The 22,394-nt window shown below is 44.1% G+C and overlaps 1 protein-coding gene across 1 annotated transcript in view; it reads right to left on the bottom strand.

Annotated features, from left to right (window-relative positions):
- The window catches only part of TRANK1 (tetratricopeptide repeat and ankyrin repeat containing 1), a 40,316-nt gene that overhangs the window by 1,293 nt on the left and 16,629 nt on the right, over positions 1-22,394 (bottom strand). Inside the window, exons 9-22 of the mRNA XM_057431656.1 lie at positions 22,047-22,214; positions 21,012-21,170; positions 20,390-20,641; positions 19,359-19,535; positions 15,807-18,686; positions 14,464-14,663; positions 13,875-14,012; positions 12,488-12,628; positions 11,650-11,806; positions 10,563-10,651; positions 8,971-9,074; positions 7,429-7,561; positions 6,442-6,587; positions 1,437-4,507 (exon numbers count right to left, since the gene is read on the bottom strand). Of these exons, the coding sequence (XP_057287639.1) occupies positions 1,437-4,507; positions 6,442-6,587; positions 7,429-7,561; positions 8,971-9,074; positions 10,563-10,651; positions 11,650-11,806; positions 12,488-12,628; positions 13,875-14,012; positions 14,464-14,663; positions 15,807-18,686; positions 19,359-19,535; positions 20,390-20,641; positions 21,012-21,170; positions 22,047-22,214 (7,815 nt within the window). The remainder of the gene's footprint in view (positions 1-1,436; positions 4,508-6,441; positions 6,588-7,428; positions 7,562-8,970; positions 9,075-10,562; positions 10,652-11,649; positions 11,807-12,487; positions 12,629-13,874; positions 14,013-14,463; positions 14,664-15,806; positions 18,687-19,358; positions 19,536-20,389; positions 20,642-21,011; positions 21,171-22,046; positions 22,215-22,394) is intronic.

Here is a 22,394-nt window from a genome sequence, read left to right as displayed (position 1 = left end):
AGCCGAGAGATGGACAGCAGCTCAAAGCCAAGCACAAAGCAGAGTTACTCAGAGATGCCTTTGTGATGCTGCTGCAAAGGAAGAAGTCTCAGTCACCACTGATCTCACATGCAGGGAAATTCACTAGCGGGGATGAAGGTGCTGGATGCATTCCTCCCCATTCCAATTAACCTCACTAGCACTAGCAGAAGAGAAGCTCTGCATCCTTGTGTTGTCCCTTTTAAGGTACACCAGAAACTCCTGAAAATATCCTGGCTTATCTGTTTTGGGGGTATGAAAGTTCCTGATTTCCATTACACAAGTCAAACATCGCCCCAAGATGCTGCAGCCTTTCATTAACTGCACCATCAGGGACTTGTAAAACGCTTGTTATAAAGTGAGGAAAAAGTAACCTCAAAGGCAAATAATTGCTGTAAATATATTTTCACCAAGTGGAAGAGCAAGGTAACATTCATCAAGCAATTGTCATAACAAAATCAACTATTACTTAATTAAGCTTACTGCATCCATCACATTCCTCGCTAGCGTGGTTCACTGAGAAGAAAGCCAACTAAATAATAAGCAAAACTTCATGGAATTCATCCCTGTGGTAAAGCTTTCCACTAGGAGTAAAGGTAAAGCTTACACAGGAAGATCGCAACCGAACGCTTAGGTACAAATTTACCATGGCTCACTGATCAGAGCTGATGAACGTATCAAGGATTACAGCTTTTCACTCCTGTCAGACATCACAGGCAAAGTGATAACGTGATGGGGTTGGTAGATTTCCACAACTAAAGCCAGTAACAATGTTTTGATTTAAGATGTCACTTTCCCACAGCAAATACTCCAAACAATTGTGCTCCTAGGCTGCTCATTCAAATCTGCTTGCAAAAATCAGCTTAGATGAATGCTCAAGTATATGGGTGAAAAAAAGGATACTCAAAATGTGTGTCTCCTGAGTGCCATGTGGACTGAGCACCAGGGTTGCCTTTGAGTGTCTGACAGCCCACAGATCTGTAGTCAAGTATCCACTTCTGTTCAGCCCTAGCAAAATTACAAGTCCAAGGGCAGACTACTCAGAGGTATCCTTCACCAAAGACTCCAATGCTCTGCCCCTGCATATCCCAATTATTACGGCTGGCAGAACAAAATGAGCAGAGAACAGTAGAAAAAGAAGCAAAGACTACCTGGGCTAACGTAACACACTGCTGTAAGGCTGGAAAGTCAGAGCACACAGCACATCTGCTCATGTGGTAAAACTCACTTTACTAAAATTCATCACTATTCACTTAACTTGTACTATCGGATGGATTACTTTGTCTTTGGAAGAGGTCAGAATGCATTTGATACACTCAGCTGTCTCAGTTCTTTTTTCCTCAGCTACCTGAAATACCTTTCTCTTGACCCCATTAAGATCCTCAGTTTGGCCACAAATGTCTCATCAAAGTTCCTACCTTTAGCCCAGGCTTTTCTCTCATAGATTTCCTCTACTGCATCTGAAATCTTCTTAATATTCTCTTTGATTTTTCTCTGGCGTAAGTTGGAACCTTCTTTATACGCCAAATGGCCTTGGGTGTAACTCTTTTCCATAATGGCCTCCACTACTTCCAGTCCATCACGTATCATCGGATCTATCTTCCTCCTGAAAAAGTCGGCGTAGTATTTGTAGGCAGCGCTGTTACTCCTGTGTTCCTCTGTGTTCCTGTGCTCTATGTAAGCCTCACTGGCCACAGAACTCGCATCTCCTTCTGCATGCAGCTTTTCTTCTCCGCTGATCTCTGCTGGTGTCACAGGTTCAGCAGTGTCTGCCTCCATGCTTTCTGACCGGCTGAAATAGCTCTCACTGCTCTGGATAAACCTGACCCCGCAGAGGTCACACTGGGTTTGGTCGATATCTGCTCTTTTGAAGATCTCTGATAAAAACTCCTCCCCTTCCATCGCAACAGGCTCAGCTTTGGAGCAGGCCCTCCTCTTCCACTTCACACACAGGTAAACGACGTGGAACACACGACGCAGATGGCGCTGCGCAGATGCTTTCTGCTCCTGCTTCTGCTGCTTGCTGAGTGCAATGACTTCCAGGGGATCCTTCTGGTCCTCTAGGCAATGAACCCTTTCAAGCTCCTTTTCTAGCTCATCAGCATACTCCGTCTTATCCAAAGAGGTCACAAACCTGTCGAGGTTTATGTTTTCGTACAGGATGCCCCGTATGGGTGGATGCCCCTGAGTGTACGCAGAGTCCCACCTCCATCGGCAGTCCACCAAGTACTCTTCATCTCGCTCTGTCAGCAGCTCTTGCAGGCCCACAGCGATTTCTCTGACGTGTGTAGCATCACTCACTTGTTCCACAACCCTCAGCAACCTTCTAGGCACTTTAGAGGGCGAGTGCTGAGATTTCAGCATCGCCTTGATTTCAGGGAAGTGGTGGTGTAAAAGGGATTTGTATTTCAAGCTCTGCACCTGGTCAGCATTCAGTAGCATCACTAAGCACAGCACGACAGTCCGCTCAGCCTCCCCTGAAGTTATACAGTCAGGGTCGTCAAAAGCATCCAGAAGGACATTGAACCTTCCATGAACTCCACACAAAACCTCTGCCAGATAATAGAGGTGAAACATGAACTTCTGTACAGCCACATAGGTGTCCTTCGGCCTGTACTCCTGTATAATAGAAAATGTGTCTCTAGGTTCTTTGTTACGGTCCTTGCTTTTGAACAAGAACTCCCAGTAATGGATGAGAGCAATGTAGCTCTTTGGAAAGCAGAGAGTAATGTTCTTGGAGAGACGCATCAGGACAGCGCAACAGAGAATATACTGGAATTCCAACAACATCACCGTGTTTCCTATGCTTGGAATCAGGTATCTCGTGCACTTCTTGACCAGGACATTCATAAACCGGAAAAAAAACCTTTTACAGTTTTCCGGGTTCTTGTGAACGTAGAATTGCTCCAGTGAGTTTTCAAGGAGGCGAATGAAGCACAAGTGTGTTCTCCCTCCGTGCTCAGCATTTTTGTCAGGCAGCAACATACCGTATCTGCCCTCTATTCCTTTGGTCTTTCCTCCTTGGCCTTTCCCCTTTGGGGAGTTTTTTGCCTTTGCCAAAGCAAGGTTGAGCTCTTTGTTATAATCGTCCTCTTCCTTAAAAAGCAGTTTCTCAAACTCCTCGGGATACCCCGAGGATAAGATGAGGACTTGCATGATGTGTAGCCACAAGTCAGTCGATTCTCTTCTGGCTGCAGTCTCTTCATTTTTAAACTTAAACGTGAGGTACGCCTTCAACATTGCTCTGCAGGGTTTGGAAATAACGTTACTGACCTCCAGGATTTCTTTGCATGCCTTTGGGTTCTCAGACAGTATTCTCAAATGGAAATGGCTAGGAAAAAACATATCCAGGAGGGCTTTACACGATGCATGTTTGTCAGCAGTCAAAACGTCTGCAAAGCCTTTGTACTGGTTAAGTAGCTCTTTAGGGAAAACACAGGCGGCTTCCAATAGCAGGCCATTTATTGCCACCAGGTGCATTTTACACTGAATTATTGTCTTTGCTTCATGGCGCAACAAGGGCTTATGGTAATCCTTACAGGCTTTATCTTCACAGTTCAGGCCAACAATGAACTTCAGACAAATATCAGGGTAATGCTTGTTCAGTAACTCATGGGTGATTGAGCACAATCTGCTTAACAAGTGCCACTTCAAAGCTGATTTTACCTCCTCTGTGCTTACTGAGAAGCCACCTTTTGTCTTCGTCTCTTTTAGACATGGTTTGCCTAACAAAAACCTGAGAATGGGTTCACCTTCATTTTGGGACACCAGGCAACTGTCACCTGTTGGGACAATCCCAAAGTAGGCAAAGCATAACTTCACCATATCTTTCTCTGCATTGGTGGCTGCTTTCTTCAAACTCCTAACCAGACTCAGCAGAGCCATCAAGCCACGTATTGCCATAAAGAGGACGTTCTGGCAAGGAGCGCTGCAGCGAGACAACGCAAAGAGAGCCTCCACGGCACCAGCGGCGTGATTCAGAGACAGGAACTGACAGTAGGCGCTGCTCAGCTTCGTGAAGTCTCCCTTCAGAACCCCCTGCAAGAACACAGCCTCAGCAATGCCTGACGTCTGCTTCGTTTGTTCATACAGCTCGAGGGCTTCTTTAAGGATGAGCTCCATTCCCACCGGGTCCGATTCCGAACAGCGAGCGATACCGGCGCGAGCTGCAGCAAGCAAACACGATGCACGGAACTCTTTTACAGCCGTGAGGTTAGCTGCTTCCAGAGCAAAGCCATGCTGCTTCATCAGCTTGGCAGCTTCCTCCTCACGACCTTCCCTTTTGAGTAAGTCTGCTGTTTGGCGCAGGCAGCCACGAGACTTCAGGAACTCGAGCTGATCCTCTACGTCAAGTTTTGAGAGGACTCGCATCATCTCCTCCGTTCTGTTCATACTCAGGTACTTCGCAGCTGCTTCCAAATACAACTGATTTGCCGTACAGGAGAGTTTGGAAACCATCTGTCCTTTTGTGTTCAACATCTCTTCATATCTGAAATAACAGATGCATCAATTTAATACCATACGTGACTAACCTAGGCAAAAAAACCCCACCCCGTTTCAGTTTTAAAAAGCCCCTGAAGCATTAAACAGCCACCATCCCTGGAGGTATTTAAAAGACCTGTCGATGGGGCACTTAGGGACACGGTTTAGTGGTGGCCTTGGCAGTGCTGAGTTAACAGTTGGACCCAAAGATCTTAAAGGTCTTTTCTAACCTCAACCATTCTATGATGCTAGGAAATAGCTGTCCCCAGAAGCTCTTTCTTCCAAAAGGCCAAGTAATTTAAGTGATGTCTGTCATGCAAGAAAAACAATCACATCATCTTAAAAGATCTACTGAAGAAACCGAGTTACAACGCAAGGCTGTCTGAACCAAGATCATGACAACTTCTGGTACAAAGGGGACCACGAGGTGTTTTACAGCATTAGGGGATCTTTCTCCATGCTGTCAAATCACTGTACAAATTATTTTAACCACATTTTGCCAGTGGTAACCTTCTCTTTATTAAAGTAAACCTCAAGCTAGAATGGCTGTTTACAGGAACAAAAGCCAGAATGGAATAAATGCAAATTTCCATGAATTCCCCAAGGCTAATATAGGTAACAGCCTGTAAAATTTACATAAACCACTCAGTTTAGAGGACTCTTCCAATTCTGTCACACGCACCTATATATACTGCGCTGCTTATCGAGTGCCTGAGCAAAATACCTGGTTGCATCTCTCAAAACAAGCACTTTAAACCACTCAGTTCTTATCACTGGCTGCTGTGAAATTATTAAGATATCCCCTAAGCCATTCTTGCAAGACTATTTTCTCCTGCATGCTGAGAATGAGTAATTTTTCTCCTGATGGGTGAGTAAATTATCATTAGCCTTTCATTATCATATTTTCATGACGAATGTGGGAGTGCAAATTTTGGTACCTTTGCTGATGAATTCGCAGGAATGATTTGGGGAGGCTGATTTAAAACATGGTTATTTGGTGCCTCTAATGCTTGAATTCTTGGATCAAACTATCTTTACATATGAAACAAGCTTTAATCCTTCAAAAACCAGCTGTCATTATTAAAAGGACATCACAAAGGCTCTCAGTTAAGGTGCATAACTACAGGCCTTGCTAGAATTCTAATTGGTGTATATATGCTTTAAAAGTGCAATTTAGGTGGAATTAATGAGAGGTGCAGCCAATAAATGTACTCTTTCTGCAAGAATGTGCTAAGGAGGTCACAGGGACAGTGCCAGATGCAAAGTTCTGTCACAGGGATACTCATAAAATCAGTTTATCAAGCACAGCGAGAGGCAGTTCTTAACTGCCCTTGGCCAGCACAGGGGAGATGGTATGGAAAAGTTCACCTTAGAGACTGGGACCAAGAATGTGTCGGACAGGCAGCCCAAGCTGCTCATTTAAATTACTGTTCTTTGCTCCCTACATGGATTTTGATAGACAAATAGTTCATTTGCCACAACAACCGCTGCATTATATACCATACATCTAATGGTATATACTGCCTAAGTGGCAGTAGGTGGCACTAAGCTAAATCTGTTACTATTTCAGTCTTAAAAGGGAAGTGTTTAATACTTCAAATCAATGTGTTTGTTGCATTTAACGTAAGAACCTAGTTCAGAGGATTGGCTGCAGGAGAACTTGCACAACTAGTAAATAGAGACTGGAAAAAAATCCCAGGAAAACGAAGCTAGTCACCGCTCCATCTGTGGATGCAGTAGAATGCTGCAGTAGAATACAGTGGATGCTCCCACTGGGTTATCATTACCCAAGAGAGAATTCTGACCAAGTTAATTTAACTTCCTACACAACAAAGTCACCAGCCAGAACTCTTGTGACAATCTGAGGTGAGCCAACTGTGTCATCTGGAATCTGGAAATGGAAAAAAGAACTGTATTCCAAAACCAGCTTGGAAGGCATACCTCTCAACTGCCTTTGCTGCTTCTTCATAGAGCTCTTCCCGACAATACATTTTAATTGCCAGATCAAACTCCTCAATTTGTTCATAACATTCGGATGCCTCTTTGTAGCACTGGCATTTCTGATAGTAAAGTGCAGCATCTTTCATCTGCAACGCAGAAGTCAATAATGAAACGGAAGGAGTCAAAACTACACAAATAGAATGAATTTACTAATTCCATCATGTAGGTGTCTCATGGAGAAACACACTTTAATAAAATGCAATTAAAGTATCTGAATGTAACTAAATACACATTAAATAACCACCACTAAAACTGAACTGAAGCCTTCAAAATACCTGCGTCTGAAAAAAAACCAGAATGTAAAATTAAAGGTATTATACAGGATTTCCAAAGTACTTTTCATTCACCCAGCTCTGCCTGTTGTTAACAACCACCACAGATGCTTCTGTTCACTTGCAAATTAACTCAGAATCATCAGGATTAAGTTGAAACAGTTACGGATGCAGAACTAACTTTGTTTCTGGAACTTTACATATTTGGGAGCAATCACTTCACTTCCTTTTAGCAGGAATGCACTGCAAATAAAAACGCTGAATAGCTCCCGCACTTGGAAAATCACTGTCAGCCCTCACAAGTTTCATGATTCCATGGAGATGGCTGTCACCAGTGAAGTTTCACTACGGTCACAGTCCTGGATGAAGTAACAGGTCAGCTCTTCACAGTTTCAGGAAATCAGTCACTATTAACTTTCGACTGCAAAGCAGAAGTGACTGGTGGTGACATTCGAGGAAAGGCGAAGAAATGGACCTCGACTGCGTAAGTGCATCCTTGTCCTCTTCATTCCTCTTCTGGCTATCCTGTGACAAGTGCTTTCCCTTGAGCAGTCCAGCTTAAAGACCTGGTTTAATCCAGCTACTACCATGTCACCAAAAAAAACTGTAGGAAAAGGAAAGGGATAAGGAGAGGATAGTTTAGAGGACTTCATACCTTTCCTAACTTCTTACACAGTTCTGCACAAAGCCGGAACTCCTTTGATTGAAACAGACATTTGAGTGATAATTTTGGTTCTCCACATTCCAAGTAAGTTTTAGCCAATGTCATATATTCCATCTGCTTTTCCCTGTGGAAAATAAAGAGAAAATCACTAACTACATCCAAATTACATTTAGGAACACATGATCTGTCACTGAATCCAATCAACACTGACATCATGCGTTCTTTTTCATACATACAGTGATGAGGTACGACCTTGCAAGTACTTGCATTTTGGGCTATCACTGTTCTGTCCAGAAGCCTGTTCCAGAATCTCACTGCTCTGACAGTAAAAAGCTTTAAGTTCTCAAACTTAGGTACACTTAGTGTGGTTCTACGCTGCTTCTCTTTTCTAGCTGAACTTGTTCCTTCTTCCTACCTGCTGTTTAGCCTCAATGCCATTAAAGACAGCAATCAAATTTGTTCCTAAGCCCATCCTTTCTGGTATCATTGCCAGACCAAGTCTGAATTCATCATCCTTCAGACCGGAGTATCAGAACTGTACAGAGCAGTTAATATTATAGAGCTCACAGGAATCTTACCTATGCTTCGTACACTGGCATTAATACCTCTGCTAAAGAAAGCTGCCACTTTCACAGCTTCATCATGACATATGTTCTGTCAACTTAAGATAACCCATTTCTTCTCCTCAGATCGTATCTAATTGACAAGCACCCCAGTTTACAGCCAACTGAAGGTTTTTTTCAATCCCATCAACAAATTCTCTATGATCACGAAATGCTATGGATATCCTACTTGTAGTTAGGACCACTAATATAGAACAGGCAATTAAAATGATAAACCTTTCATTTTATCCAGTAATAACACTTCTCCAGACCTTCCCCCTTCAGTGCTACCTTGCTCTGCTCTAGTTATTCCTGATGTCACTGCCAGTTTTCAACCTCCCCAGCATGAAAAGGAAGTACTTCACTTACAGTCCTCCCCATGAAGTGTTTTCCTGTCTTATCTGAGACAAGCCCCAGGCAGTTTTTCAGCCTCTTCAGGAAACTGCAAACTTTCTCCCCTGGCTAACGTGAATTTTACCTCAAAGCCCACTTTTTGTTAGCGGAAGCAATGTACTACCCCACTCCTTCTTCTTTGTTAAGTGAATATGGAGTGGGACTAACTGGAGTTGAGCACTGCTGATGACATACGCTCCTCTACCTAGGTCTAAGAATATAAAGCCTCTTGAGGCAATGCAAAACCTGTTGCTTTTCTCTCACATAACCAGTAAGCACTTTCAAAGGCCACTTTTTCTTTGGACAGCCTATGGAGTACAACTGCTTTCAGTACTCCCCAAAGGGAGCAGTGCCCTAGATCCTGTTGGAGCTATGCTAGACTTCCCAATTCCTTTCACCTCTTTTGCAACCCACAGACACAGATGTGGAGACACCTCACCTGCGTGGGTCCCCAGTGTGGTCCCACAACCATGGTGGGAGTCTCCCCATGAGGTCTGGCACTGCAGAGCGACTGGCACCCCTCTGCAGTGACACTTACCTGGGGCTGCTTTTCTTGGAGCGCACTTTGAGAACAGCATCGTGTGCCAGGGCCAGTTTTGACTTCTCGGCTGCTCCTCCCTTTTGGTAACATTTGGCTGCCACCTGGGGTGAAAGCATACACAGCGTTCACACCCCAGCATCCAGCCCATGGCTTAGCACATAAAAGGAAGCCTTTATTTTACAGTCACTGTGATGGAAAACAGAAAGACTAGCAGGGTGCCTGGAGGAAGAAAAAGGTGAAACACTGCAGCTTATTTGTAGGACAAAAAGAAAAGCTTTGAAGTCAGTCCACATGGGACCATCACAATTAGAGCTTTAATTAAAAGGCTTTACATGGAGGTAGTGAAAGCAACCCTCCTGGAAGGCTGATAGAAGCAACAGCACATGCAATCTGAATGATGTCCTCAACCATTAACTGGGAAGTCACCAGGCATCTACCACATAAATTGTATTACTGATAGGAGAACCAATTCAAAGGTCAACCAAAAAGCATGGATCCTTTATTCATGCTTTTACCACACCAGGCCCTTTCTGTGATAAGCTAAAGAGAAACAGCAGAAGCTGTCATGCTCCTAGCAAGGTTTGTTTCCTTATCACCTCACTCATTCTGCAACACCATTATTTCTCTAATCTATCCACTGATTTAGTATTTGCTTCTGTTCGGAAACTGCACACTGCAAACCACTCTTAGAACTGCCAGATTCACCAGATAATTCCTTCTTAATGTAGCAATGATAAGCAAAGATGAGGGTTATAAAGCAAACAAAATAGCAGATAATATAGCTAATGCATTTCAGATTACAAGACAAGATTTTTCCAGCTGTGTGGTTTTTATCTAAACACTCTGCTGTCCATTTAGGAAATTGCCTTTTTTCCAAGGGGAGATAAAGACTGTACAGAGGCAGCTGATTGTTTTGATTTTTGCCTTGTTATAAATAACTGTTTTCCACCCAAAACCCCTCACACTGCCATCAGCAAAAATGGAATCTTTCCTTCTGCCAGGATCAAAAGCAGTGTCCAGAATATGATTTCATAGGATCATGGAGTACCTCAAATTGGAAGGAACTCCTAAGGATCACTGAGGCCAACTCCCTGCTCCTCACAGGGAGGGGTAAGAGCATTATCCAGACTCCTCTTTAACTCTGAGAGATGTGGTGCTGTGACCACTTCCCTGGGGAGCCTGTTCCTGCAACCAACCTCTCTATTAGTCAAGAACCATTTTCTAACGTCCAATCTTAACTTTGCACATGGTTTAGAGTCACAAATTCCAGTCAATTCCAGTCGCTGCTAACAACTGGGGGTTTTCAACCATCTTTCAGTTGTGCACATTAAAATGCTTTTCCCTCACTGAAGCGCAGATTTTGGAGGAGTGAATTCAGTATTACAGACAACAGGCTCGCTGTCCCTGCTTACTTCTTGCCATTTGTTAACAAGTAGTCTGTAGACACCTACACAACTACAAAGCACAAACTGAGATAGGCTGCTACGAGCAACCGAAGGCTTAGAGACAATTTTAGAGATGGAAAGGAAAAGCCCAGGAGGTTTCAGAATAGGCAATAACCATTACTTCAGATAAACATTTGCTCCTACCTCCCAGAACTGATGTTTAGCGTAGTAGTCTCCTTGTGCAATCCATTCTTCTGGAGTTGAAGTCTTGGCAAACATGCTGTCGTCAAAGTCTAGAAGGTCAGGGGTAATCACTTTATGTTAGAATGGGGAACCCACAGAAACCACCTATCATGCCCCAAAGCTAAGAATTAACATGACACCAGTAATGATAACCGTATCAAACGAATGCTTTCATTTGATAAACCTCTCTTAGCTAGGATGGTTTTCCGTGAACAGCCTTTGCTCCTGTACAGGTGTGATGGATGCACTCCTTCGTTTGAACTAACTGAGCTCTGGTCCAGGCAGATGCTCATCAAGCAGGCCTTACTGAAGTAAATCCTGTTGTGTGAGGTTATTGGTGACAGCACAGCACCAAACCCAAACCAGCCAACAGTCTGGCTGCAGACTGGGCTGGCAAGTGGCTGAAACTATAAACACAGCAGAAACCTGACCACAAATCAACCAGTTTATGCTATACATTTCTCTAGCCATCAGGGTCCGTTGAGCTCTCCCTGCATAGCAGTGGATCTGGAGGTGATCTCCCATTGACCAGGGGTGCTTCTCAACGTTACCCCTCGACGCTGAGAGATCCCCTACCTGACACCAGGTATCAATGGCTTGGTAAGTGGCACTTTTCCATGCATGTAACATTTAAGGTCTGTACAGTAAGCTTAAGCAATTATCTTTGTATCCCATACTATCTTTAAGTGCAGTAAACAGTACTGACTGCCAGTCCATCTGTACTCATTAAATATTTCACATACCTAAATTGACTGGTTCGAACTCAAAAAGACCTAATTACGAGGTCAGATCTGCCTGAATGAACTCTGACTCTTCTCCTCTGACAGCAGGAAAACTCATACTAATGAATGAAGTTACATATTAACATATACGATTGAGCTTTAGAGCCAAAAGAAATCAGTGGAAATTTGCAAGGGCTGTTATCAATGAGCACTGTTAGAGGGAGCACGGAGTTTAACCTTCTTTATTACACAGCCTCAGAGTAAGAAAGCATGAGCAGGCTGTTCTGTTTGACAGCCTCTTAAAGAAAGCTTTAGGATAACTTTACCTTTCTTTTCATCTGTTTTGACAACCTGAACAAATTCTCTTTTGATGAAATACTTAAAAGCTGGAGCCCGTTTATCACTGTCTTCATCGAAGATCCAAAGATTGACTCGAGCTCTTGTAATGGCAGTATACAACTGCTTCAGCTCTCCATTCAGCATCTGAAGCAGAACCAAACAAAAGGCAGCACACCAAATAAAATCGATTAAATGCCAGATGAGCTAAACCCCTACAAAGAAATGTACTTTGCAGTTATAAGAAAACTGTGCATATATATAATTAATAACCAAGAAGAAAGTATCTTCAAGGAACTCTCAATATTAAATATGCATTTTTTTCAATTACATAAGCAATTGTCCAGATAATTTGCATGAAAGTACAGCTACTGCAACTGAGGCAGCTGTAGGTGTGACAGTCCATTCTCCTCCTAAACACCTGCACACACAATTAATCATTCTCAACACTGCATGGTAAAAAATATCTGACTCATTAAACTCTAAGAAGTTTCCTTCATTTTAAGGCAGTGACGCTGATCTGAAACCAGACTAAACCAACAACATCAGCAAGATGATCTGTTATTTGCTTTAACCGCAGCTGCTCCGTAAAGACACCTGAAAGTCTCTTACCCATAGTCTTCCTTCTCATATCAAACTGCATTTACAAAACACTTCGTCTTTTACAATCAAGAGGGATTATACAAATGTGAACAACTACCAAAAAAAGCAAGCTCAGTAACACATGGAAATACAGGCCGAAAGGATTTCTTGAAGAAATTTCCCTACTTCTAAGATTTAAAAACTGAGTTTATCTTTCTTAATCCCAGTGTCACAAAAAAAACTCACCTTGTACATTTCTACATTAAAAGGAGTTCTTTTCTGCGCACCAGCAGCATCCTCTAAAGGCATTTCGATGAGCAATTTGTTTCCTACTTGCACATCCAAACCAGGAGTATAAGAAGAAATTATCTTCCATTCTTTGCTAGCCTAAAATGTCAAGAGAATGAAGTTTACTTGTATGCAGCAATCACTACTCCCCACAAATGCAAAGGATAAGGGTGAGACACTGGCACAAGGTGCCCAGAGAAGCTGTGGCTGCCCCATCCCTGGCAGTGTTCAAGGCCAGATTGGACACAGGGGCTTGGAGCAAGCTGCTCTAGTGGAAGGGGTCCCTGCCCGTGGCAGGGGTTGGAACTTGATGAGCTTTAAGGTCCCTTCAACCCAACCCAGTCTGGGATTCTGGGATGTGATTGACAAATTCACCCCCACAGCTGAAGAAGGCTCAGAGGAGATGAGTGGGGGGAAAAGTTATCTCTGGGAAGAATGTAAAGAACATTCAATATTCCAAGAAAGCAGAACTTCATCCCAATGCAAACAGGGTTGGAGGTTAACCTTCTCTTGAGGTACATGTCTGCACCAGGCTGTTATCAAGCCCAACAAACAACTTTCCTCCAAATAGCTAGAAGAGAGTAATGGCACCCTGAGCCACCCAGACCAACCTGGGGGAAAGTGAACACATGGCTCAGCCCAAGAGTGGGTAAAGACTGAGCAGCAAACCATACTGATGTGGAAGAGTGCAACTGGCTTGAGGTGGCTTCAAGCTACGTATTACTTATCCGAGGCCATTCTATGGGCAATGGTCTCCACTACAGACTGTGAAACATTCCTAAGTTTCTGGACAACTCCTGAGCTAAACCAGAATGAGTTTTCCGGAGCTAAGCCGTGGATGGCTACAAAGCATCCCTCTTCCTGCCACCCTCAAACACATACACACACTATTTGATTCTACACATAGTTGTTTTTCAGTTCTGTGGTGATGCAAAGCGGGGGATCTCAGGTGCTTCTGGGGGACCCAGAACTCCAGTATAAGATAAAGAGTATGAGCGGGTGATAGAGTGTCCCTTCACCACCTCCTCTGACCTGAACAGGGAGCAGCCTGAAGGGGCATGCTGTCAGCTAGCAGAGTACTCTTGATATGCAGCAGAAGCGTGTGTATGCACGCACTGCTGTGCTGTGCTAACCCCAGAGCTCGCCCTTGAATTCCAACAGTCAATCTGAAGGAAAATGCAGCACCAAGGGAAAATGGTCTCAATTCCTAAGCCCGTTTTCTGCTGCGGTGAAACCACCCATCTTCAGAGGTGAGAGGGAGTCCTTCCCCGGCTGGAAAGCCAATTGGACCATGTGCAAATGAAGAGTTAACTAAAAATGCAGGAAATGGGTAAGAATTAAATACCTCTGAATCGGTGAAAAAGTTGTAAAGAAGAACGTCATCAAATTCCAAGCCCTTTGCTTCATAAACTGTCAGCACAAGTGCTAAACTAAGCTCCTCAGGTATCTTCTCCTTTGCAGTCTCATTTGCCACTAAAACCACCTGCCATAAAATACAGTAACAAAAAAAGAACATATTAGTAAGGAAACATAAAATAGGTAGCAACTGCATAGAGAAAGCACACAGACATGCCATGACAATGCAAGAGCCTTCTCAAAGCCAGGCAACATTTAACACAGACATTCAAGCACAAGCTCACAAAGCTGCCACTAGAAGACTGACAGATGCATGGTATGTGCAGGCAGTTGTAGATCTGGTGTAAGAAAATGTGGAATTAGAAAGGAACAGGACAGGCAACCCCTGATGCAAAAAACATAACAGAAGCCAGACATATTAAGAAGAAACAGAAACCAACACAATAAAGGTTTCTAAGTTCAAAAAGCATAATTTATCAGTGAGATAAAAGGGCTCAAACTGCGGCAGTCCATAAATGATAACCCGGCATCAGAGCTGGGAGAATCTGCAAAAACCCGTATACCTAAGGAAAGCAAACCTGATGTGCTCCAAATTCAATGGGCTGTGTTTTCCTTTTGTTGCCCCTCAGCAGAATTGCCAGGTCACTGACGCTGCAGGACTCCAACACCGTAGGCTTTGGTCCATCGAAGAGACCGCAGTCCTTAGGAAGCCGATCAAAAGACTCCGGGAAATAATGCTGCAGCAAATCCACCACTCCAGATGCTAAACGGAGAATACCTGCCATGAGCAGAACACAGGTTTTAAACCTCAGTCTGTCGCATACTCTCTCACAAACACACTTTTAAAAGACTTTGTTAGAAGCCTGGAAACAAGACACATCTTGTCAGAATTTGCATGTGACAAAGCTGATCTCTTTAACAAAACAGGCTGCCTGAAGATGGTTGGAATTGGCCAGTAGAAACCCTCAATCATTAGTGACCTGAAGAGCAAAGACTCAGATCATAAATACATCAGCAAGTTTGCTGATGACACCGAGCTGTGTGGTTTGGTTGATATGCAGGAGGGAAGGAATGCCATCCAGAGGGACCTCGACACGCTTGTGAGGTGGGCTGATGCCAACCTCATGAAGTTTAACCATGCCAAGTGCAAGGTCCTACACCTGGGTGGGAACAAACCCAGGCACAGCTACAGGTTGGGCAGAGAAGAGATTCAGAGCAGCCCAAGGAGAAGGACTTGGGGGTGCTGGTCAATGAGAAAATGAACATGAGCCGGCTTCAGTGTGCACTCACAGGCCAGAAACCAACTGTGTCCTGGGCTGCATCAAAAGGAGCGTGACCAGCAGGTCGAAGGAGGTGATCCTGCCCCTCTGCTCTGCTCTTGTGAGACCTCACCTGGAGCACTGTGTGCAGTTCTGGTGTCCTCAACATCAAAAGGACATGGAACTGTTGGAACAAGTCCAGAGGAGGCCACGAGGATGAGCAGGGACTGGAGCACCTCCTGTATGGAGACAGGCTGAGGAAGTTGGGGCTGTTCAGCCTGGAGAAGAGAAGCTGCATGGAGACCTCAGAGCAGCTTCCAGTGTCTGAAGGGGGCCTATAGGGATGCTGGGGAGGGACTCTTCATTAGGGACTGTAGTGAGAGGACAAGGGGTAACGGGTTAAAACTTAAACAGGGGAAGTTTAGATTGGATGTAAGGAGGAAATTCTTTCCTGTTAGGGTGGTGAGGCACTGGAATGGGTTGCCCAGGGAGGTTTGTGAATGCTCCATCCCTGGCAGCGTTCAGAACCAGGTTGGACAGAGCCTTGGGTGAGATGGTTTAGTGTGAGGTGTCCCTGCCCATGGCAGGGGGGTTGGAACTGGATGATCTTAAGGTCCTTTCCAACCCTAACTATTCTATGATTCTATGATTTGTTACTCTACCTGAATGGGACCTGTAGTTCTGGTACAACTGGTAGATCCTTTTTGGTTTTCTAACACGCTGCTTCTTGCTGATGGAGTTCTTGCTTGCGTAATGGAACAGGGACCTCAGATCGCTGAAGCGAAAAGCAACTCCTTTCATGATGCTCTGGGCAGTGTCACCAGTTAGAAACATGGCATTAGGGTCATTGATACATTTCATTAACAGGGCTAGCTCAGCTTGGGTGAAATCTTGTATCTCATCACCATAAAACTCATGGATGGACCAAGGCAGCTCCCTGAGCTTTGAGAGTCTTTGAGATATATTATACAGCAGATCTTCTTCATCGAAGTAACCTCTCTGCGATCGTATCTGCTGGTAAAGACAGAAGAGGTGATAGATCTCACTCCTGTCTTCCGTGAAGTTCGGTGATCTCTTTCGGCCTAGCTTTTTGTACTGCTCCTCCGTAAGTTTACCCCCAAAGCAGCTCAGGGCCTCAAAAGACCCTTTCAGAAACGATTTGATCTCCTTCCAGACCAGCGCTGGATTGTACAAGCTTTTACCTTTTATCATTTTGGGCCACATTTCATTCGCAAATACATCATAAGTCACAAAAGTCCGAGGATCGCTCTCCTTAGAGTACGCATCTGCAGCTCCTTCCTCATGACCACGTTCTGCTTCGACATTCCCTTCTTCATCCTCCTCTTGCCAATTTGGTACAACCACGTCTTCCTGAGGACTCCAGCCAACAATGATTCTCTTCAGGCTCCCGTCTTCGTTCCTTGGGAAAAACGGGTCAGGCATGGATGCATCCAGTAACAGCAACAACTGCTTGGAGGTGACGAACAGCGGGAAATTCTCATCTTTAACATCCTGTAGCTTGTGCACACTTGGCTCCAGAGGCCTGAAGTGACTGGTGACCTTGGAAGACTTGCTAAGCTCAATGAAATTCTTCTGAACCTCCTGGCACAAGACAGGGTTTTTCGTCACAAAGATCTGGTGCAGGTGCTCCAGCCTGTTCGATGCTTCTGCGCTACACATTTGGTCTTCTTCGTGGTCACCGCAGGAGTTCACCTCTGCCCCAGCTGTGCCTGCAGGAACAGCTTCATCCTCGCTGTCCTGGTCTTGCTCGTCGCTCACCTGCTCCTCACTTGAATCATCGCTGTCCTGTTTTAGCTCACTTTCTTCCTTCTCTAACCTCGCTTTCTCAGCCTCGCTGCACTGTCTTTGCTGCCATGTTTGCCTCTCCAGCAGAGGACCATTTGCCAAGGCGGATTTTTCCCAGTACGAATAGAACTTCTTCCAAAGCCTATATAAGCAGCAAGTCGTCTTCCCTGTCCCACTTCGCCCAATTAAAATGATTGGCTCCATGGGCTTTGGATTGAGATCAATCACTGCGTACTCCAACTCCCCAACTCGGAAAGGGTATTCAACAGAAGAATGGACATCGTTTATAATGTTAAGGGCCATGTTAGTACTGAAGCTGTGGAATTTCATGATATTGTATTCCAGTTCTGCTGCGCTGGCTGGAGGGAAATACTCAGGTATGGTATGTTCTTTGGACCTTTCTGCCTCTAGGTCTTCAATGTAACAACGCGGGACACGCCTCTGCGTTGTCACACTGTGGTTCTGATGCCCTTCGTTGATGCCCTTGAGCTTCTTCCTCAAGATGCAGGATAAGCCACGATTGTAGGAAATACAGATATTATCCAAGACGCGGTTCAGCTTGCAGTGGTCAAGAACAATGGCCCAAATTCTGATTATTTCTGTGTAAACTCTGCCCGATTTTTCTGGAAGACTCTTGGCCTGCTCTGTCTCCATGATCTTTTCCGCACTCTCGCTGCAACGAGGAGAAAAGTCAATTGCAAGTTCCCACAGCATCCTTGCACCTTTACCCAACTTGGCTTCATACAGCTGGATATCAGCTTTCAAGTGTTTCAGTGGCTTCTGAAGTCCCCTGGTCCATTCCCCATTGCCGAGCTGCTTAATTGTCATGATAGTTTTAGTTTTCAGATAATGAGGCACAGCTTTGCTGCCCAATGTCTTCAGCATCTCAGGAGTGCACTCTATTTCCCAGGTCATGTTGTCAAACTCCTGCACATACGCTTCAATATCCACGATCTTCCCCTTCTCTTCCTCTGGTTCCTCCTTCTCTCCATCAGGCAGGGCTGTAGTAAAATCCCCTACTCCCTTCTTTTTCTCCCAGTCATTCCCTTTTCCTTCAGGATAAGCTATGTTACCACAAGGTTGCAAGAACTTACTTCTTCCCTCTTCCAAATTAGTTTGGGCTGAAGATGGCTTTTGCACCAGAGAATGATCCTTTCTCAGGGTGTCACCCCATTTCAGCTGCTGAATCAGAGCTGTGATTGCCTGCACTAGACTCTCCTGGAGTGTTAAAGGGCTATTTATTCTTTCTGTTTCCTGCTTTGCCAGCTGATCTTTTTTTGCCTTCACAGAACACGGGGTTTTTAAATCATTATGCACCATGTTGCCAGATGGTGCCTTTATTGAGGACCCAGATGAAGAACGCCCTGTGCTCTTCGGCTGTGAAATCTCAGAGGCTGGAACAAGCTTGGATGCTTTAACCGATTGCCCTGCTATATCCTGACGGTGCTTCTTCTTCTCCAGTACAGCATTATTCCAGGCAAGCAGCAGTGGGTCATTTTTTTTAATTCTGTGCCTCACATCTCTTCCTAATTTGTTCTTTATATTGAAGTTAATGTCAAATTTTGCCAACGACTCCATTATTCTCTTAGTCTGTTTTGAAAAGCCTCTCTGAAAAACAACATGCATCACTGTATTTCCATTCTCATCTTGTATGTTTGGATTAAGACATGGGAAGTCGGAAGGTCTTGAAGCGAAGAGGTCAAGGAGGTAGTTCAGGATGTTCAAACCAGTGCCATCTGAAAGCGAGAGAACAACCAAAATCATCACTTGTGTTACAAGACTGCTTTTATTTCCTGCAGCTATTAAATGAAAATCAATTTGCTTCCCTAAGAACAAAAAATACCATTTTAGATTTGTAGAACTTGCTCATTTGAAATGGTTCAAAACTGAGCTGTTGTAGTACTCAGGGAAAACAACACTACAACAGCAAAGCTTTAGAAATGCCTAGCGCTGCAACTGTCCCTAAAGCAACTTCCTACAAAATAAGATCAGTCCAATACCTCTTTGGGGGGAAAAAAAAGAGAAAAGACATTCCATAGACACAGGTAAGAGATGAGATTTAAACTGGTTAATGTATGTGAAATGTTTCCTTCCTAATGGTGAAACAGTGGCACACCAAAATCATTGTAAAGAATAGCGTGAGCTGCCCCTGCCCACTGCAGGGGGGTTGGAACTGGATGATCTTAAGGTCCTTTCCAACCCAAACCATTCGGTGATTCTAAATATCCACGACACAGTAACTAGTGGAGACATTCCAGCTGCTTGATTCCCTCTGGTCACCTGCACAGCAGGAGAAGGGGCAGCTGGATGGACAGGTAAGAAATGAGGATGTTTCCAACAGTTGAATGAACAGTGCACATCTGCTGGAGCTTCTATGTCCCCCAAGCCCAGGCACACAAGAGCCTTACCTTTATTATCTAAATAGATGGCAACTGCAGCGTGCAGAGGGGTATCTCCACCTGCAATGGAGACATTTTGAGGATCTGCACCTTTGGTCAGCAGCAAATATACCAGTTCAAAATAATTCTTTTTGAGGCATATCTGCAGTGGTATTTCAGAGCTGGTTCCAATCCCATCCGGCAGAGCTGGGGTGAAGAACACGAAAATACAGGGGTTAAATCTGATACATCAGACCTGCAAACTAGAGAAAGCTGCAAACAGATGAAGGCACAGGCTGATTGCTGAGCAGGTAACATCTTTCTGACAGCTTTTTACACATTGAAGAACTTTTGACTAAGAAAATCTTCAAAGTCTCCTGCTCTCTCCCATAAAGCTGAGCAAGCAGTCCTGCTGTTGTGATAGGAAAGGCCAGAACATACCTTCTTCAAGTCAGTCAGTCACTGACCAACCCAAGGAGCCTCCTTGCGTTTCTGGCACCCACAAGGCTAGAGGAGGACTGTGTGCCCGTAATTTATAGTGAACACCAAGTTATAAACTGAAATGCACATTGACAGAGTAATCCTAGAAATAAACCTCATGCAAACCAAGAAAAAGGATGGTGTCTGTACTAGCTGAAAAAACAAAGACATGTGGTCATGCCTTTAAGATCACTGAAGCAGTCAATGACTTGTAACAGACTAAACCCAAAGACTGTGGCTTGCAGTTTCTATCGGGATAATACTGTGCCTAAAGACGGAGGAATTAAAACCCAAGGAAACTACAAACAAAGGAGCAACAATATTCTTTGATTCTTTGGCCTTTCAACCCTAACAGCCAAATTCCAGTTGAGAAAACATCTTCTATCCCATATAGCCTTATTGGCTTCCCCATGTCCCACACGACGGATGCAGGCATCGGAGCCAATGCACTCCAACAAGCTGCTGCACATACAGAGAACCACAAAAGCCATGTGATGGTATCTCTGAAACTACGTTGCTCCAAACATGCCAAATAAAACACTGGATCTCTTATAACAGATTCATATCCCACAGTTTTTCACCTCCTCGCTCGATCAAGCATCTTATGAGATGCACTTGCTTATCCCATCTGTCGCACCGCTGGATAACGTCGCCAATGTCAACATCTGCAAGACTGCAGCTCCTGAAGAGTCCTTCCCCTGATGGCTCTTCCCCACTGGCTTTCCCTGTTAGCAGCAGCAAAACTTTATGCCACATTTGCTTCTCCAGCAACTGCTTTATGAAGCTGCTAGCACAGGCCTGGGAGATGTTGCAAACCACCCCTTCAGGGATTTCTGCAAGACAGTGAAGACAACACCACTCACTCAAAGCCATATCATAAAACCCATCACACTGTAAACCGCTTTCAGAGTAATGAGCCCATTAAACTCAAAGTACAAAACGCAACACTCTCATCTTTCTGTCCTTATGATGGCCAGTAAACAAGCCTGAACACTTTGGTTCATCACACTGAATTTTTGTGCCTATTGTGGTGGTTCTAAGTGCAGAACAGAACAGAAAAATAAGCGAAAGCCCATTCTGTTCCAGTAATACCAGCTGCAGAAACAGGGAAGAGAAGGAAGGGCAAAACCTGTCTGGTAGCATCAAACACACCTTTCTCAGCAATTAGGTTTTGTGAAGAGGAGAAACGGGAACTCACTGTACCTTTCACAGAAGACAGCAGTTTCAGAAACCGCTTAACTGCATCCTCCTTCAATACATTCTTATGATGTGCTCCATCTTCTGACCTGTAGAACTGGACAAACTGTTCAAGAACATCCAGGAGAGAATCTGTGTCAGCTACGGCTCTGCTCTCACTCCCCCCTGCAAAACAGTTTAGAGATTGAAAATCCAGCTCCTCGCTGGTATGTTTCCAGGGCACGACTGGAAGATGTCACATCTCAGGCCTCTAAGAAATGTGCAGCGGCAGTTAAAATCAGAGGGCTGAAACTCACAGTGCAAGAGCTAGACCTGTGATGGATTTCAAATCCTACAGGATACTGGGAACCCTCATCAAATACACTCGACTGAAATACACTAGGTTGGAAACTGTAATAGTTCACAAGTTGATCTGCACACAGGCAGGACACTGCTGCCTCGCAGTGATCATAATCCTGGAATAGTCTGGGTTGGAAGGGATGTTAAAGCTCATCCAGTTCCAACTCCTTGCCATGGGCAGGGACATAGATCAAAGATGGCTAAACCCTTGTGAGCAAAGAGCTCTGACTACAAGTTGGTTTTTCCAAGTGTCAGCAACCTTTCACTCACGTTTTCACCATTTCAGAGCTTCTCCTTTTCTTGTCAATATTTTTTGTTATAAAATATTCTAAATATGCCACCAACATTTTAACATTCATTTTACAAAACCCGTGAAGATAAATACTTAAGACTGAAAAAGCATCAAAAAGAAGCAGTTTCTATGGCAGGAGGAGCCTCATATTAAGGGTAAGGAATAAAAACCAGTGGGTTATAGTAACCTTAAGCAACTTGTAGTTACTTATTGGCTGATATACTAAGATCATCAGTTGGACAACAGTCACCCTCAGGCACGGACAAAGTCTTCATCACTGAATAATAGGACATCAGGGTGACAACATAAGAAATGTTACACAAAACTATTCCCCAAGTAATTTTGCATCTAAAGGATGTCATTTTAAACCAGTAAAACCACACAGTCCATGTCGTGTATCCATGTAGTACCTGTCTGTTTCTCAGAGGAAGTGCGTTTCTCAATGTGATTGCTGACCGCTTTTACAGCATCAAAGTTTTTGTTCTTCTTCAAGATATCTATGACGTATCTTGAGCGTGCATCTGGAACAGTGGGATCAGCCCCAAAATTCAGGAGCATTATCACGTCTTCTGTTTGGCCTAAAACATTGCACGAATAAACATCAGAGGAAGAAGAGTTCTCATTGTTCAGGGGTTTTGTTCTGTTTTCCCTTTGATTTTTTAATTTCCTGGCACATTCTCTAGCATAATTTTAATATAAATCTAAATTTTTCTAATGTCTCAGAAGGAGGAGGAATTATTGGGTGCTCTTCCCCCAGA

This window comes from Pezoporus wallicus, unplaced genomic scaffold (assembly GCF_028554395.1).
Source record: "Pezoporus wallicus isolate ANWC-B61680 ecotype Strahan unplaced genomic scaffold, APGP_CSIRO_Pwel_v1 scaffold_11491, whole genome shotgun sequence".
Classification (NCBI taxonomy): Eukaryota; Metazoa; Chordata; class Aves; order Psittaciformes; family Psittacidae; genus Pezoporus; species Pezoporus wallicus.
This window is presented reverse-complemented; position numbering and strand designations above follow the sequence as displayed.